Genomic DNA, 15978 nt, shown 5'->3' on the forward strand with positions numbered 1-15978 from the left:
GGTTAATTCTTGTATGTGCCCTGACCAGAATTGAACCTGCAGTCTTGGTCTATCAGGATGACACTCTAACCAATTGAACTACCAGGGTAAAAGTGACTTTTTAATTTTTTAAAATATTTTTATTTATTTCAGAGGGGAAGGGAGTGGAAGAGATAGAAACATCATTGATTGGCTGCCTCCTGCATGCCCTCTACTTGGGATCCAGCCTGCAACCTGAGCATGTGCCCTTGACTGGAATCAATCTCGAGACCCTTCAGTCTGCAGGCCGAAGCTCTATCCACTGAGCCAAACCAGGTAGGGCTAAAAGTGACTTTTTTAAAAATCAGGTGCCTATACATGTATATAAGGATTTCTGGCACTAAGAATTAACTAAACAAACACAAACTTATTATACAACATGACCAGTATATGTCCTATATATATTTTCATGGTTCAAGACAGGACATTTACACAGGACAGCTTCTGTTGTATTGTCTGTAGTCATTTTTTTTTTTTATTTGACAATCTAAAGGTAAAGAGGTTCAGTGCCTCTAACTAAATAGTCATGTATTGCACATTTTAAAAATTCTTGCAGCACAGTGGTTGTAAATTATTGCTCTAAGTAAACCTCAAATGAGAAGAAAGTTATAAAATCATATAAGATTCCAAAGAGGGTAAGGAGACTCAAGAGATGGGAGATGAGTCATGTAGGGAGATGGAATGGGATGGAGGAATAGAAACTGCAGTGACAGAGCCCAAGCGGAAGCGCAGAGGCCTGCAGAGCAAGACACCAGAGAGAAGCCAACAGACTTCCCTCCACAGAAACCTGGCAGGAACTGGGCACTGGAGATGCCTAGAGACACGAGAGCAGGAATGAGGCATGGGGGTGAAAACAAGGGTATGGGGGAAAGTGTTTGCAAGAAGTAACCCCAGTGCCCCAGATCACCTGCCTCTCCCCCTGCTGCTCAAGGATCCAGTACAGATGCCAGAATTACCCTGTCAAGAAATTAACCAGAGAGTTTCCAAGCTCATAGACACGAGGTACAAAAGAAGGTGGCAATAAGGCCAGAAAATACAACCAGGGGCTAGCTGGAAAACCTAAAACCTGAGCAGTAAGACTGCTCTCCCAACTGCCTTTATCACTTCCTGGCCCCAATGTGTACAACCGCACATGTACCCAGACAGGAGGCTGGAGGGTATTTTTCTGTTGAAGCTGATCAGCCCCACAAGCGGGGGCGGGAGGGAGTCCTCCTGCTGGCACATAGGGGCAACCCAGCAAAACCTGCAGAGAAGCCCACCAGACAACAAGCCCCACAAGCACACAGGGCTTATAATTACTAGTACACTTAAACATGCAGGGACAAAGACACTGGGCGTTTGAGGAAAGTCTGTATTTTGAAAAAGAACCAAAACAACAACAAAAAAAAATCAAATGAATCTCTGAGGAAAAAGATACAGTACTGTGAATAGCAGAAAATGTTTCCAAAAGCTATAGTTAACATCAGAGATATGTTAAGTAACGAAACAAAAAATAAAGAACGCTATTTAAAATAACAATCAGTGTAGTAGGGTCGGCCATATGGGAGGGGAGTGGACTGACTGTTCTCATGGAAAGGGGGAGTGGTGGATGCGGGAAGAGACTGAACATAAACTGTGCACCTATGGATGAGGACAATGGGGGGTGGGGAGGGGGCAGGGGGTGGGGTGGGAACCTGGTGGAGGGGGGAACAAATGAGGAACCTTTGTAATAATATGAACAATAAAGATTGATTTAAAAAATAAATAAATAAATAAATAAATAAAATAACAATCAGAGTAAAAGAAAGAGCTTGGGGGAGAAACAGAATGTTAAGTTTGCCTCCAAGACTCCTGCTCCTGGCATATACCCACCGTATAATTCCCTCCCTCTGAGTCGTGGTTGAGGCCAGTAAATATAATAAAATATCACTCCCGTAAGTAGGTGTCTAATCAGTTGATGTTGAGTTCATCAAAAGGGAGATTATATTGGGTGCCCTTTCCCGACACCCCCCCCCCAAAAAAAAAAAAAAAAAAAACAGGTTTATTGTCAGAGATACAATCTCCCACTGGCCTTGAGAAAGAACACAGTCATGCTGTGAACTGTCCATAGAGATGAGTGGTCTCTGTAGTGGTCCACACTACACCAGCACAAGAAACCCAATTCTCCTGGCAACCTCAAGAGCTTGGAAAAGGATGTGATCTCCCTATGAGAATCCCACTCTAGACATTACCTACATTCCAACCTCTGAGACCTGAGCAGAGAACCCATCTATGTCATGTTCAGCATTTTGGTCTACAGAAAATATAAGGTAAATGAGTGTTGTTTTAGACTGCTATATTTGCGGTAATTTATTGCACAGCAATAGAAAAGTTATAAAATAGAGAAGGTAACCAAAATAAAGCATGGAGATAAAAGTGAGAAAAATCTTAGAAAAGCTAAGAAAATTAGAGGTTCAACCTAAGAGGTCTAACATAACCACTAATGGGCATTCAGAACCAAAGAACAAAGAAAATGGGCAGGAAATGACCATAAAAACTAAACAAGAAATTAATACAAGATATTTTTCAAGGCTGAAAATACTCCCCATCATTATTGGGAAAAGACCCACACTGAAGCCCATCACTGTGAAATTTTAGAACACCAAAGTTAAAGAAGCCAATTAAGAGAAAAAGTAGATCACACACAAAAGAATGGAAATCAAAATGGCATCAAACCTCGCAAAGACAACCCCAGAGAGTAGAATAACATGGAGGCATGGCTGCAAAATTTGGAAAGAAATCATTTACAACCTATAATTCTGTCAACCAAATAATCAGTAGCAAGCTCCACTTTCTCAGGATTCTACTTGAAGACATATGATTCATGATATGATTTTTTTAAGACACTATGATATGACTTTTTTCATGTCCATAAACTGCACAAAAAGAACAAGGCAGGTGTGTTAAATGACTTTCATGTAAAGAATCTTACCTGTTGGTCCAGTTCAATGTTTGGTTGAGTAAATAGCATTTCTACTATATCTGAAATTCAAGTAGAAAAAATAAGAATTTTTAAAGAATTATTTTAAAATCCGATAAAACTAGGCATCATACATTTAAAGAAGTGAATTCTTCAGAAGAATCTTAAAAAAGTCCTTACAACAAATTTTTCTAAATTGAACTATTAAGACACTAAAAGGTAGAATTACTTCAAGAATATTTTTTTTTCAAATAATTTGGCTTTTGCATTTTCACATGACATCTATTATAGGAATATTTTTACAAATGCTATGATACCTAATATTTATATCACTAATTTGTGTTTACTTGCTAAAATAAAATGGGTATCTTTTGGGACACAGCCATAAATTTTCCTTCAGCTAAGCTATTTAATTTGTTGGGGTTTTTGTTTCTCATTGTTGTTGGGATTATGTTTTTGGGTTGTAGAGAGAGGTGTAAAGGGAGTGGTTGTGGCAGAATTTTGGCCAGTTTGAAATACATCTAGAAATTCCGTCTGTCATTATTACTAGGGACTATAACAGAGAAAGTTACCAACTGAGTCACTAACTCAAGCAAATGCTCTTTCTCCTGAATCTAAGTTTTCATTCATCTTCAAATGTATAAGATCGAAGACTATATCATGGAAAAAGCTAAGCCAGAGGAGTCCATTCTGCCCCTTTCTTCGGTAAAATTAGATACTGGGGTTTGTTTTTAAATGACTGTTGTTTTCCTGTAACTTTGCCAAGTCTGAGGAAAGGAAGCTTCCACTCCTTCAAGTCAGAGAGGTCCATGTAGGAAGGCTGAATGTCATCAATTCAACCTATTTCATTACAAAGAAAGCTTCTAGGATCTGGGCTACTGGCTGATGTTCTAAAGGATTTGAAAAGAATAACCGATTTTTTCTTCACTTCTGTAAATCCGACCCCCCTGGATGAAGTACATTTTTCAGAAGCATAGACATTTACGGTAACAAAATACAATACCTTTGTGGCCCCCGTGACAAGCCCAGTACAAGGCAGTGCTGCCAGCTTTGTCTAAGCCATTGACCCCGACGCGGTTGTCCAGACACTCTCTCAACCAGCTCAAGTTGCCTGAAAAAAATTTTACATTTATAAAAACACAAGAAAAAGGATTTGGTTTTTTGTTTGGCCTTTAAATCAATTTCATCCTGCAATGGATTAATCAGCAAGTCTGAAAATAAGACCTGCTGAGTAATGCATCTATTATGGTATATTTTGACTTCCAGTTTATTAATGGAAAGTATTAACATCAATTTTTAATAGTAGGTTAATGGAGAGAGTTGCCTAAATGGGTCTGCTTAAGGTATTTTACTTTGTAAAAAATAGATATTTTTCCTTTGTGAATTCCTAAAGTTTAGGGGAGAAAAGTCAAACCTAAGAACAAGCAGACACTACCTATATTCATATTTAAAATATACTTTCAGTTCTTACAAGAAAAAAAAAAAAAAAAAAAAAACACTACATAACCTACTCTGATTTTCTACTCATATATCAAAGTAAAACAACTGATTTAAAATCTCCTGGCTAATGCCCTAAATATCTAATTTACAAAAAAAAAAAAAAAAAAAAAGAGTTTTAAATGTCAGTTTTGTAGCTCTACTTATGCACAATCTTAAGCCAATAATTTCCTTTTGCATATTCCGATTTCAAAAAGACCTAAAATAGAATAAAAGAATCCTTGCAAACACTCCCCATGCAGGGTTTCTCAACAGTAGACTAATTGACATTTGAGGTTGGAGAATTCTTTGTTATCGGTGCTGTCCTGTAGCCTATAGTATATTCAGCAGCATCCCCAGCCTCTACCCAAAAGGTGCCAGTGGCATTCCCCTAGTCATGACAGTCAAATATCTCCAGATACTGCCACATGTTCTAGGGTCTGCAGGGAGGAATCACCCTCAGTGGAAAACTACTGATCCATAGGATAAAGCCTCAGGTGCAAGGCCCATCCTGTGGCTCCCTCCCTCCCTGACTCTACCTTTATCACACACACACCATCAACACTCTCCCAAATGCCGTCTCCCCAAGAAACCCCCACTCTCCTGCCCTCCTGTTAGCTCATTCTAGCCTCTGGAGCCTGTTTAACTCAAACACACTTCCATGGCTGTACATATCACACCATCTTGTTCTGTCACACACATCTCTCTCTTTCCAGACTTTAGGCTCTGGGAGTCACAGACCATTCCTTTCCACTTGCCACTGGGCACGGGGTATATAAGGCACTCAAAAGTGTGAGTGACTGACATTTTAAAACCAAAATTACACTTATCTCTCTAGGATGACAGAAGGCAGAACAGAGATTGCCCCTGGGGGAGAGAGGGATTTAGCTAGAAAGGGAACTTTCTGGGATGACGGAAACATTCAAAATCTTGGCTCTTGATCTAGGTATTGGTTACATGGCTGTACGCACTTATCAAAAGCCACCAGACTGTATAATTAAAATCTCCGTGTGTCACTGCTCCATATATCTCAATCAAAAAGAGTCACACCTACCTCTTTTTGCAGCTTCATGCAGTGGATTGTCAATGGATTCTGCCTGCTCAGCCACTAGACGGGAAAGATAAAGTATAAACCCAGGGTTGAGCGTGTCACCCAAATGGTTCACTAAAGCCTTCACACACACACACACACACACACACACACACACACACACACACATACACACCACACACACACACACACACACACACACACACACAGCTCCCACAGGGCCAGGGCCTTCTGCAACCCAGCTTCCCTCACTGCGGGGGGGAGAGGGGGGGTAGCAGAAAATCTAAATGATGCTTCCCGCTTTAAAAGACGCTGAATTACGTGTTCGATGAAACCAAGCTAAGCAACAACACAATAGCATAGCAATTAACTGGAAGTATAAACAAAACTAGCAGATCCATGGCCTGCATACCAGTTTGTTCAAGTATTTAGTAAACAAATTTAGTCACGAAAATACAAAAGAAAGACCTTGATGTTCATTTTTACATTCTGAAAAAAACACCTGCTATGAAGATGGCTGAAAATCATTGTTTCCAGTGAGTGTGTGTGTGTGTGTGTGTGTGTATGAGGGGAGGAGGGAGAGAGGGAAATATTTTGCTTCCTGTATGCAGAAAGGAGCACACCCACCTGCCTCCAAGGAAGGTGTGTCCACTGCTATCCTAGCTAGAATCAGCAGGGGTGACGGGACTATAGTTCAAATGAAACTTCAGATACACCCCCTCCCTCCACAAAGGGCTGGAACTGGATACTCCCTTGGCTAACTGGGATCCAAAGCCACATTTTACGCTCAGTGTCTACGAACATTTTACAAACCTCGGGAATCAGGTACATTTGGGGATTTTAAAGGTTAGAGAAATGGAGAAATGTTTCAAATCTTTTTACATCCAGAACGGTATCGCCCTAAAACCAGGACAGGTGATGCCCTGTGCTGGGCCCCAAGCCTCAGCTCTCCACCCTCTTTCTTCCCTCCCCCCACTAGGAGTTTTAAAGTGCCTGCCTTGAAATTTTCTAAGTCCCCTTCCAGTGCTTGGGACGGGCGCCTGACACCAGCGCCATTGGTCTAAGGATGCATCCGGTGCTAAAGTCAAAAGGAACCTTACAAGTTATTTAAATCGACCCTCTCATCACGCAGATAAGGGAACAGTCCCGGAGGTAGCAGCTCAGTGCCTTCAGTAAGGTCCCTGGTTATTAGGAAGTGGAAGGAAAAGTATTAGAACCCTGAACCCTTGTTGATCAATTCTGGGCTCTATTGACTTTGCCGATTTCTAGGAAACCCTGCTTTCTCCCCCATCCAGCTACAAGTGTGTTCATGGCAGGAGCCACACCTCCCTGCTCCAGCTGCCCAAACCGCCCCTGAGAGGCCTCTGATGAGCATCACTGCCCCAAGAATGGACTAACAAGGCAGGGTGACTCCATCAGAAAAGGAAAGGCTAGTCTAAGAAACCATCCGTGACATGTCGTTTAACAGAAAAAAAGTTCTAAGAGTTGAATGAAGTAAAGCGTGTTTCCTTGGAAATCCTGGGTCCTTTCAAGAATGCTGTAATGCATTTTCTTAAGCCAATGAGTCAAGGCTCAAGCACGTCTATTGACCATGAGCATGTCATTAACAGCAGGCTCACGGAGAAGAAAATGTCCTAGACCAGTGGTCGGCAAACTCATTAGTCAACAGAGCAGCAAACCACCACGGCTTGCAAGCCGCAGTTTGCCGACCACTGTCCTAGACTGACAATGACTCCATTGATTTCTCAGCCAGAGCAACAAGCAGAGAGGCCTCGGGGACCAGAGAATTGGAAGTGCACAGAGCATGACAAAGTGCAGCCACGGCCATGCTTACCGTAGTTGCTTGGGATTAGTCCAGTCCTGCCTTTGCAGGTGCCTTTCCACCAGCTGGTATCACTCTGGGGAAAGAAGGGTTTTAAGTGATACCGAATCGAGTGAACATCCAATCCCTTTTAACACCATTGGACTCCCATGGAGCGTAACCAGCTCATCAGCCCTGTTTACAGGCAATGCTTCCTCACTTCCTAGGTACGGGTGTACATTCATCTTACCACTAAATTACAAACATTCACATGTCTGTCTGCAGCAAAGTAAAGGCACTTCATCACAGAGCCTCAACAACCAAACAGATCAAACCAAGATAATACGAATGAAAAGGAAAAAAAATTACATTTAGTGTATACAGACTACCTATAGAATATTTTTGTCCACACTAATTTTTATTAGCGTCAAGACTTTTTGTTTATTTTCCAAAGATCTCTTTATTTCAACTTTATTTTTTAGGTGAAATTTTAATACAGAATAATCCAAACCTATACAAAAGTAGGAAGAACACTAAATGAACCTACACGTACCCATTGTCAACCACATGAATTATTGACTTATGGACAATATTACTTGGTATACACCCCCACCTATAACTTCCCTCCCCTTCAGATTAACATGAAATAAATTCTAGACATCATATTATTTCAATATCTGCAAATATTCCAATATGTATCTCTGAAAGATGAGGACTTTCTCAGACATAATTGCAATACATTATCACAGATTCAAATTTTCCAACAGTTCCTTAGTAGCATCAAATATCTAAATAAATACTTAAATTTTCTGGTTGTTCTATAACTTGGAATCCAAATAAGAGCCATATGGTAGGATTGATTGATTTGCCTCTTAAGTCTCTTTTATTCTATAGGTTCCCCCTCCATTTGTTTTTTTCACTCCACAGTTTACTTGTTGGAAAAAAAAATCCATTTGTTTTGTAGTTTCCAACAGCCTGGATTGTGCCTGTTGAATTCCTGTGTTAGCAAAGATGTGTTCTTCTGTTTCCCTGTATTGCCTCTAAATTTTTCATTAGTTTTAGAGGCTTAATTATCTTTAGATTCAATTTTTTTTGGCAAGACTATTTCACCTTGATCTCTCTCATCGAAAGACACACAATGTCTGGTAACCTCTCCTTTTGGAATGTTAGTAACCACTGAAGAGCATTATCTGGATCCACTATTTCATAGGGGTTGCAAAGAGGAAAACATTCCAATTCCATCATTCCCACTTCATTTAAATAACTAGAATACCTCTTTTAAGAGAAACTCTCCCTCATCAACTCCCAGGCTCTCAAGAGATGAAATTCATGAAAAAAGGCAGAATAAATGTTGATTATCTTCCATAACAGATGTCATAATAAAAAGCTGGTTCCCTCACATCCTCTCAGGGTATCTGATAATGTTTATTTTGATATATCATTAGGGATTCATAATTTATGCATAGTAAATGTGTTTCAATCCTTTGGAACCGCTACTCTGATTGCTAAGTTGTCCTGTCTTTGGCTGGTGGCGGCCTCCCCAACACAGTTCCTGTGTCTTTCCAATGTGACCCTAGGTGGTCTGGGTAGCTTCCTTTCATTCTAAAAACAAGGTGTTAGGGGTTATCTTGTACCTTAACTGCCCCAGACCTGGTACTGACATTTCTCAAAAGAGCTTTGATCCTTTTAATGGGAAACCATATAGAATTATTAGTTGGTTATTTTTTTTTTCTAGGCCTTTTCAAAGTATAGAGCAGGAGATCATGTCTTGTTTCATTTTAGGTAAAATATGTTCTATTCAAATGCAGAGCTACAAGGTTTTTACTTACCCTCATTGATCTTACAGCCATATATCCTTTCTTGCAGGCTGAAAATCCCAGATTTTAACATCACTGACCTAATGACTCATTTGCTACACAATACACATGCAACTCTCTCAGAATAGTGATCCTAACAATCTCCAACAAAATCATGCTTAAAAAGTTTACACATTTTTGGGGGCAATTCTTTCTGTTCTTCATCCATCTTCTACTAGAGATGTCACTCCAATTGCTGAGTTTTAACATCACTTTGAATAGATCCTTTCTGTATGGTTATTACAATGAAGTTCACTTGATTCAGGCTGCTTTTAATTTTCAGGGATTGTTTTTTACCAATTTAATCGTATGACTATGAAAAAGTTTACATGGTTCCAAAGTGAGATCTCCAAAATAAAGTATAATTTTTAAAAAGTCTATCTTCCATTTATGTTCCCTCTACTCTTATTTTCCTTCCCCCCCCCCCTCACAGAAGAAACTATTTTTCAAATTTTATTTTATGACTCCTCCTTTGACTTTTTATTACAAATTGAAGAAAATAGGTTTATGTATATCCTCTCACCTTTTCTTAGATAAGTGATGACCTGCAATCCACTTTTTTTCATCTTGCTTTTTTCACTTAAATTACTCCACCTTATGGGTATTCCTTATTCTTTGTAGCTACATCATACTCCAATTCTGCAATGTTTAATCAAGTATCTTCTTGTTTTTCAACATATGGGGTATTTCTAATAAACTGTGCTAAAATGAACAGACTTGAGCATATCTATTTCTACATAGAAACACATTTAAATAATGTTATGGCTTTACAAAACAGTCTTATACATCTTTAATTCATACAAGGGATTACAAAATTTTAGCTGGGCTTACCATGTCAGTAATGTAGATAATATCACCTTCCTCAAAGTATAATTCATCTGGCTAAAAGAAAAAAAAATGTTTTTTAAATTTGACTCCATGTGATATTTTCATGAATTAGAATATGATTATGAAAATTATATAGATTCCATATAATAAAATATTCAACGTGGTTTTAAATTACATAAATCATTTCACAAAACATTATTAACAAATTGGCACATGTTCTTGAAGCTGAATTTTTCCCATTTGAACTTCAAGAAACGATAACAAATAAAGATTCCGCAAATACACACATCATATTCTTCCACAATGAAAGGAGGGCATTTTATATAAAAACTAGAGGCCTGGTGCACAAAACTCATACACTCGGGGGGGAGGGGAGGTCCCTCAGCCCAGCCTCCACCCTCTTACAATCCAGGACCCCTCGAGTAGGGTCTCTAGGCCTGGCCTGAGATCAGGGCCTATCGGGGCTTTCCTTCCCTCAGCTGCAGGCAGCTGGCCCCACCCCCACCTCTACCACTGCTTGCCATCTATCCAGCACTGGTTTTGGCCTGGCCTGTGGGAATCCAGCCAAAACCAGCTCTCCGACATCCCCTAGGGGTCCCAGATTGTGACAAGGTGCAAGCCAAGCTAAGGGACTCCACCAATGCACAAATATATGCACCAGGCCTCTAGTAAAAGGATAAATGTCTAGAATTAAAACCATGACAAATGACTAGAAGCTTGGCTCTTTCCTAAATGATTACTTAATCACTTTCATATTAACATCTGCTAAATGCTTGCTTTGAGAAAACTATTATCCTATCTATTTATGTTCAGAAAAAATGAACATTTTATATGTGAGAATACTTAATACAGAATTTAACCATGAAAGATATGGAGCTGATAGAGATGGAGCTGATAGACATGACCATAAGCAGGTAAGGGATTAATTGATTACAGTATGTGCTTTGGCCCATACCAGCCAACTGTCTGACATACACTCTGAACAAATCCAGGCACTTTAATTAAACATCTCCTTTTTCCCATTAATAGATAACACTTATCAGCATGACTTATGAGTAAATAGGATGATGTCTCTTCAGAGGGAGTTTCAGATATTGAGAAATGTTTACATTGTCATGTTGAGTGGAAAATGTAGGGCACAAAATTTCACACAGGATAAGATCACAATAATGTACGAAATAAGTATTTTCCAAATATTATTACTTTTATTACTTTCATAATTTTAGTTGTAAAAATACTTCCTTCATAAGAGGCTTTGAAGTTTCCTATTATAGTTATTCTTCCATACAAATAAAATCTATACTAGCAAAACAAATTATTTCATCCATTTCTTTTTCCATTTGTTTATCTCCTCTCTCAGTCACTGACGAGAGTAGTAAATATGACTTTGCACTAGCAATTTATTTAGTATCAAAGCTGACCTATATCATTGTATAACTATTTCTTCCAAATATAAATGAAAACTATAACTTCTACATCATGCTTTAAACAACCACAATACATGAATATTTACATGCATTATAAATTCAAATATCAAAATTGTCATTAAAGATTAATGATAAAAAAATGACTAAGTTCCTTTAAAAGGCAACTTTCTGAAGCATTTGTTGCATTTACATTTTTATTTACAGAGACTAGACTTACACATAGCACAAGCTATGCAAAATTAATTGAAACTACGTAGACTTGATGATACCCATTTTAATATTATTTGTAATGGGCATTTAGGACGACAAAACAAAGCATGCCCTCTAAGATTTTCTCTGACTCTTCTCTAAAATGTTCTGATGATCTATGATCGATATGACTACCAATGTGTGATGGACATAGAAAGTGACTAGGGAAACAAACTATTTCCTTTTGTAACTCCCTCTCAGAGAAGCTAGAAAGGGGACTTGCTTACCATCATAGGTAGCATCCCAGGTAGACACAGTGGCCGCCCCATAACAATAAGGTCGGCCATTACTGGCAATACCATTTGACTATCTCTCTTTCAGAAGACAGTCAGAGATGGGAGAAGAGAATGAAATAGGGTATAAGGAAGTAAGGAAAACAGAATAGATGTGAAAATGTAGCATTTTTCTTGGAGTGACTAAGTGTCCTAGAGTTTTGAAAGAGCTCAATGCCTTAAAGCACATGTGTCAAACACAAGGCCCGCGGGCCAAATCCAGCCCGCCAGGCCTTGCAATGTGGCCCGCACCGCGCTGTCATCACTGCACTCCGCTGTCAGTTTATGACATTGTCAGTTTATGACTGTTCAATAAACCATTCGGCCCGCGATTTAGGCTGGATTTTAGATTTTGGCCCCTTCTCTGATTGAGTTCGACACCCCTACCTTGAAGAGATCTTTCTGGTCTTAGAGCCATCCGGGCCATTCTCATTCTGTACTTCTCTAAGCGCTAACCCTACCCACTCGTGTCTAACAGTGAGTCCTCCTCAATCGGCGCTTTCACTGAAATTAAGGAGTCATCTCTACCTACAGTTTTGGTCTGACTTCTAAAAACGTGGAAGCCAAATCTGCCTAAATTTTCTCATTTAATAAGATCACTCACCCTTGGAAGCAAAAGGCACATTTTGAAAAAGTACCATACAAATACCTCAACAAAAACAAAGTGTACACACACTCCCTGCATCTAGTCTTTCACACACAAAAAAAAAAGGAATAAAGCCCAGAAGAATGGATAACAAATGCCTAATGGGTATGGGGTTTCTTTTGGAACTAGACAGAGATGATGGCTGACAATAATGTAAATGTGCTAAACTTGAAAGTGGCTAAAAAAATTTTTTTAAGAAGTCAGTCTGGTTCTAAGTGTGATCGGAGTCCAGCAGCACTTCCTTTTTTGGCAGAACTCACTCACTGGTGGTGGTGCAGACTGACCTTTGCTTGGGTGCTCAGGGATTCCTTTGTTGTGTGCGTTCTTTTTCCTCCATCACCATGTAGCCCCTCCTAAGCCTTCTTCCATCTAAAGCGGTCAATTTTATGTAATGAAAATTATACCTCGATTGTTTGGAAGGCAATAAAAGCCTAGGACAGTTAAAACTCTTAATGTCTTTTTTTTTTTTTTAATATATTTTATTGATCTTTTTACAGGGAGGAAGGGAGAGAGATAGAGAGCTAGAAACGTCGATGAGAGAGTAACATCGACCAGCAGCCTCTTGCACACCCCCTACCGGGTATGTGCCCGCAACCAATGTACATGCCCTTGACCGGAATCGAACCCGGGACCCTCAGTCCGCAGACCGAAGCTCTACCACTGAGCCAAACCGGTTTTGGCAAAACTCTTAATGTCTTTTAAGTAATTCTTGTCCTGCGTGGTTTGGTCAAGTGGCATCTGGAAAATGTCGCTAAGTACAGTCATTTTGCTACTTCTCAGCTTTCTTTCGATTTGGTTTTTAAATTAATGGCTGCTATTCAACAGCAGCGTCTACCACAAGCCACATATTAGGGCAGACGTGTTTTTTAACTGAGGCAATAGCTGACGGTCAATTTCAGTCAGGTATAATAAGGTCTCTCTCTCTTTTTTTTTTTTCATCTTGAGAAAGGAGAGTGGGTGTTTTATTTTCTTTTTAATCAATAGTTCCCAGACACACAATGCTATTTGCTACCCATAAAATATATTTTCCCAAAGAAACTAGTGGCAGCTTGTCCTGAACCCAGCTAAGGAGGTGGTCTACCAAGTTCTTTAGTTGATGGCACCAACCTTCCAGACCTCACGGACCAGCTGTCGTCCATGGACCCCCGGTTGGCGACCGCTGGTATAGACGACAAGGTAATTTCATGATTTTAAAACTCAGATACGTTTTACCGGTAATACTCACACTTTCTGTTAAGAAACCGCTTACAGGGCACTTAATGTAAATTGTTCGATAAGGATCTACTTTTAAATTCCTGGCATCATATGCATGAGACAGAAATGTGAAGATAGGGACACAGTCAAGTAAGCATTTCTCTATTTCCAGCTTGTTCTTTGGTTTTTAACCACATTCCTCCTCTTTCTCCCCTTGAAGAACCACAAGGTATCAGAACAAGTAAACTGTTGGCCACTGCAACGTTACAGTGACGGGTACAACTTGGGGTTATAATATTCTCATTCCTGTACTATAGAATTCCCAAGGTATTAATTGTGTTGACTTATGCAAATATATATTTTTTATTTTTAAAATTTCAGAAGACTGTGGGATACTTTTGACATTTTTCAGATTTGTCAATGCAGAGCCTCAAAAAAATAATAAAAAGGAAAAAATAAATAAATTGACAGGTGTATTTTTATTTAACAATTTATGGTATTATTATACCCCAGGGATTGGTCTGAACACTTACAAATATTAACTAATTTAATCCTCACCAGGGACATTATCAGGTGGGAGTTACTCTTATTGCCACATTATAGGTAAGAAACATATCCAAGGCCACAGACCAGGTCACGGTAGACCCCAGGCTTGAACCATGACAGTAAAATTCTTGAGTCCCTGCTCTTCGCAACCACCTATGCTTTCTCTCATAGGGAAGGGTCCTGCATAGCCATTATTGGTCATCATGGTGTCGTGATCTGGTTAAAAGGCAGTGGCTGCCCTAACCGGTTTGGCTCAGTGAATAGAGCATCAGCCTGAGGCTGAAGGGTATCAGGTTCAATTCCGGTCAAGGGCACATGCCCAGGTTGTAGGCTCGATCCCCAGGAGGGGGTGTGCAGGAGGCAGCAATCAATGATTCTCTTTCATCATTGATGTTTCTCTCTCTCTCTCCCTCCTCCTTCCTCTCTGAAATTATATATATGGCCTTGAAAAATATCTGTTTCCCTTCACCTCCACCTCCGCATAATGCATTACAACAAAACCAACAGCAGCACCTTATACTTGCAAAGCATACTTAACCTCATTTTATTCTCACAAAAACCCTAGAGCAGGGCTGGCCATAAGCATTATCTCCATTTCACAACCAAGCTTAGAGAGGTTAAGAAACTTGCCACAGGTTACACGGTGTGAGTGGCAGGGCTGGGCTCCTACGTCAGCTTTTGGAATCCCATTCTAGGGCTCCTTCTTGTATATTTAATGCTATAAGCCTAGCAAAGTCCGGCAAACATTACGTGATAGAGCAGGGTCCTGCTGGTTTCTCTTTGGAACTCCATATTATACCCCCAGCACACAGGAAATGCTGTTCATTCTCTATCAGCATGGTTTTACACTGGTCTGTCAAGTCCAGCCAGTTCTCAGTATGACACATTACTGCACTGGAGGTTTGGTGAGAAATAGAAACCAAACAGGACTGGGTGGTGCCAGAACTACCTTGCTTTCAAGCAAGACAGGGGAGAAATAGGTGAGTAGGAAGAATCGGGAGCCACAAGCTGTCCAATGTTCTACCTGTTCGGTGGATCACCAAGAGTGGAGTTGGGCATTGCTGTCCCTATCTCCTCAGGGTTGAACAGCAGCTAAAAACAGGGACCAGGGCTCTCTGGGGTGCTGCACGAGTCAACAATGGTCCCGTAGAGTCCAGACCAGCTCTTCCATCTTGCCTGGTCCCAATGACTCTAAGGAGACCAGGTCAGTTTAGAATGTACCCACCAGAGCAGATGACTATTGGTCATGGGAGAGAAAGACCAAACTAAGCTTCCAGCATTGTCCAACAGGAATTCTCATTCAGAAAAATAATGCAAAACTAAGCTAGTTCTTGGGTGATACTCAAAATATGGAACAGCGGGTACAAGTACAGGCACTTAACCAGTCAGGAAGGTCCATGGGAGCTAGAGGTTACCTTTAACCACTGGATTGAGGACAGGTGGAAAGGGGCAGAATGTGGGGGCAGCAGGGTGTGGGGTAGTCATTACTGAACAACCGGTACATACAGGATGAATTAGCAACATTGCTCTGCAGCCTAGAATCCTTGAGACCAGGGATATTAAAGAATACAAGAACATTTGAACTACAGAACATTCAAAAACCTAATAAGCAATGCTGACTCTCTCCTATGCATTCAATAATAACAAAGATTAAGAGCAGAGAAGAGACTCCATCT

At 40.0% G+C, this 15978-nt stretch overlaps 1 protein-coding gene across 2 annotated transcripts in view; it reads right to left on the minus strand.

Annotated features, from left to right (window-relative positions):
- OSTF1 (osteoclast stimulating factor 1) overlaps positions 1-15978 on the minus strand; it is a 55391-nt gene that overhangs the window by 11243 nt on the left and 28170 nt on the right. For both annotated transcript variants that reach the window (XM_084899442.1, XM_084899443.1), the window contains exons 3-7: positions 9972-10022; positions 7318-7381; positions 5487-5540; positions 3960-4067; positions 2969-3018 (exon numbers count right to left, since the gene is read on the minus strand). In XM_084899442.1, coding sequence (XP_084755568.1) covers positions 2969-3018; positions 3960-4067; positions 5487-5540; positions 7318-7381; positions 9972-10022 — 327 coding nt within the window. The remainder of the gene's footprint in view (positions 1-2968; positions 3019-3959; positions 4068-5486; positions 5541-7317; positions 7382-9971; positions 10023-15978) is intronic.

The sequence above is a fragment of the Pipistrellus hanaki genome (assembly GCF_964339955.1).
Source record: "Pipistrellus hanaki genome assembly, chromosome: 11".
Lineage (NCBI taxonomy): Eukaryota > Metazoa > Chordata > Mammalia > Chiroptera > Vespertilionidae > Pipistrellus > Pipistrellus hanaki.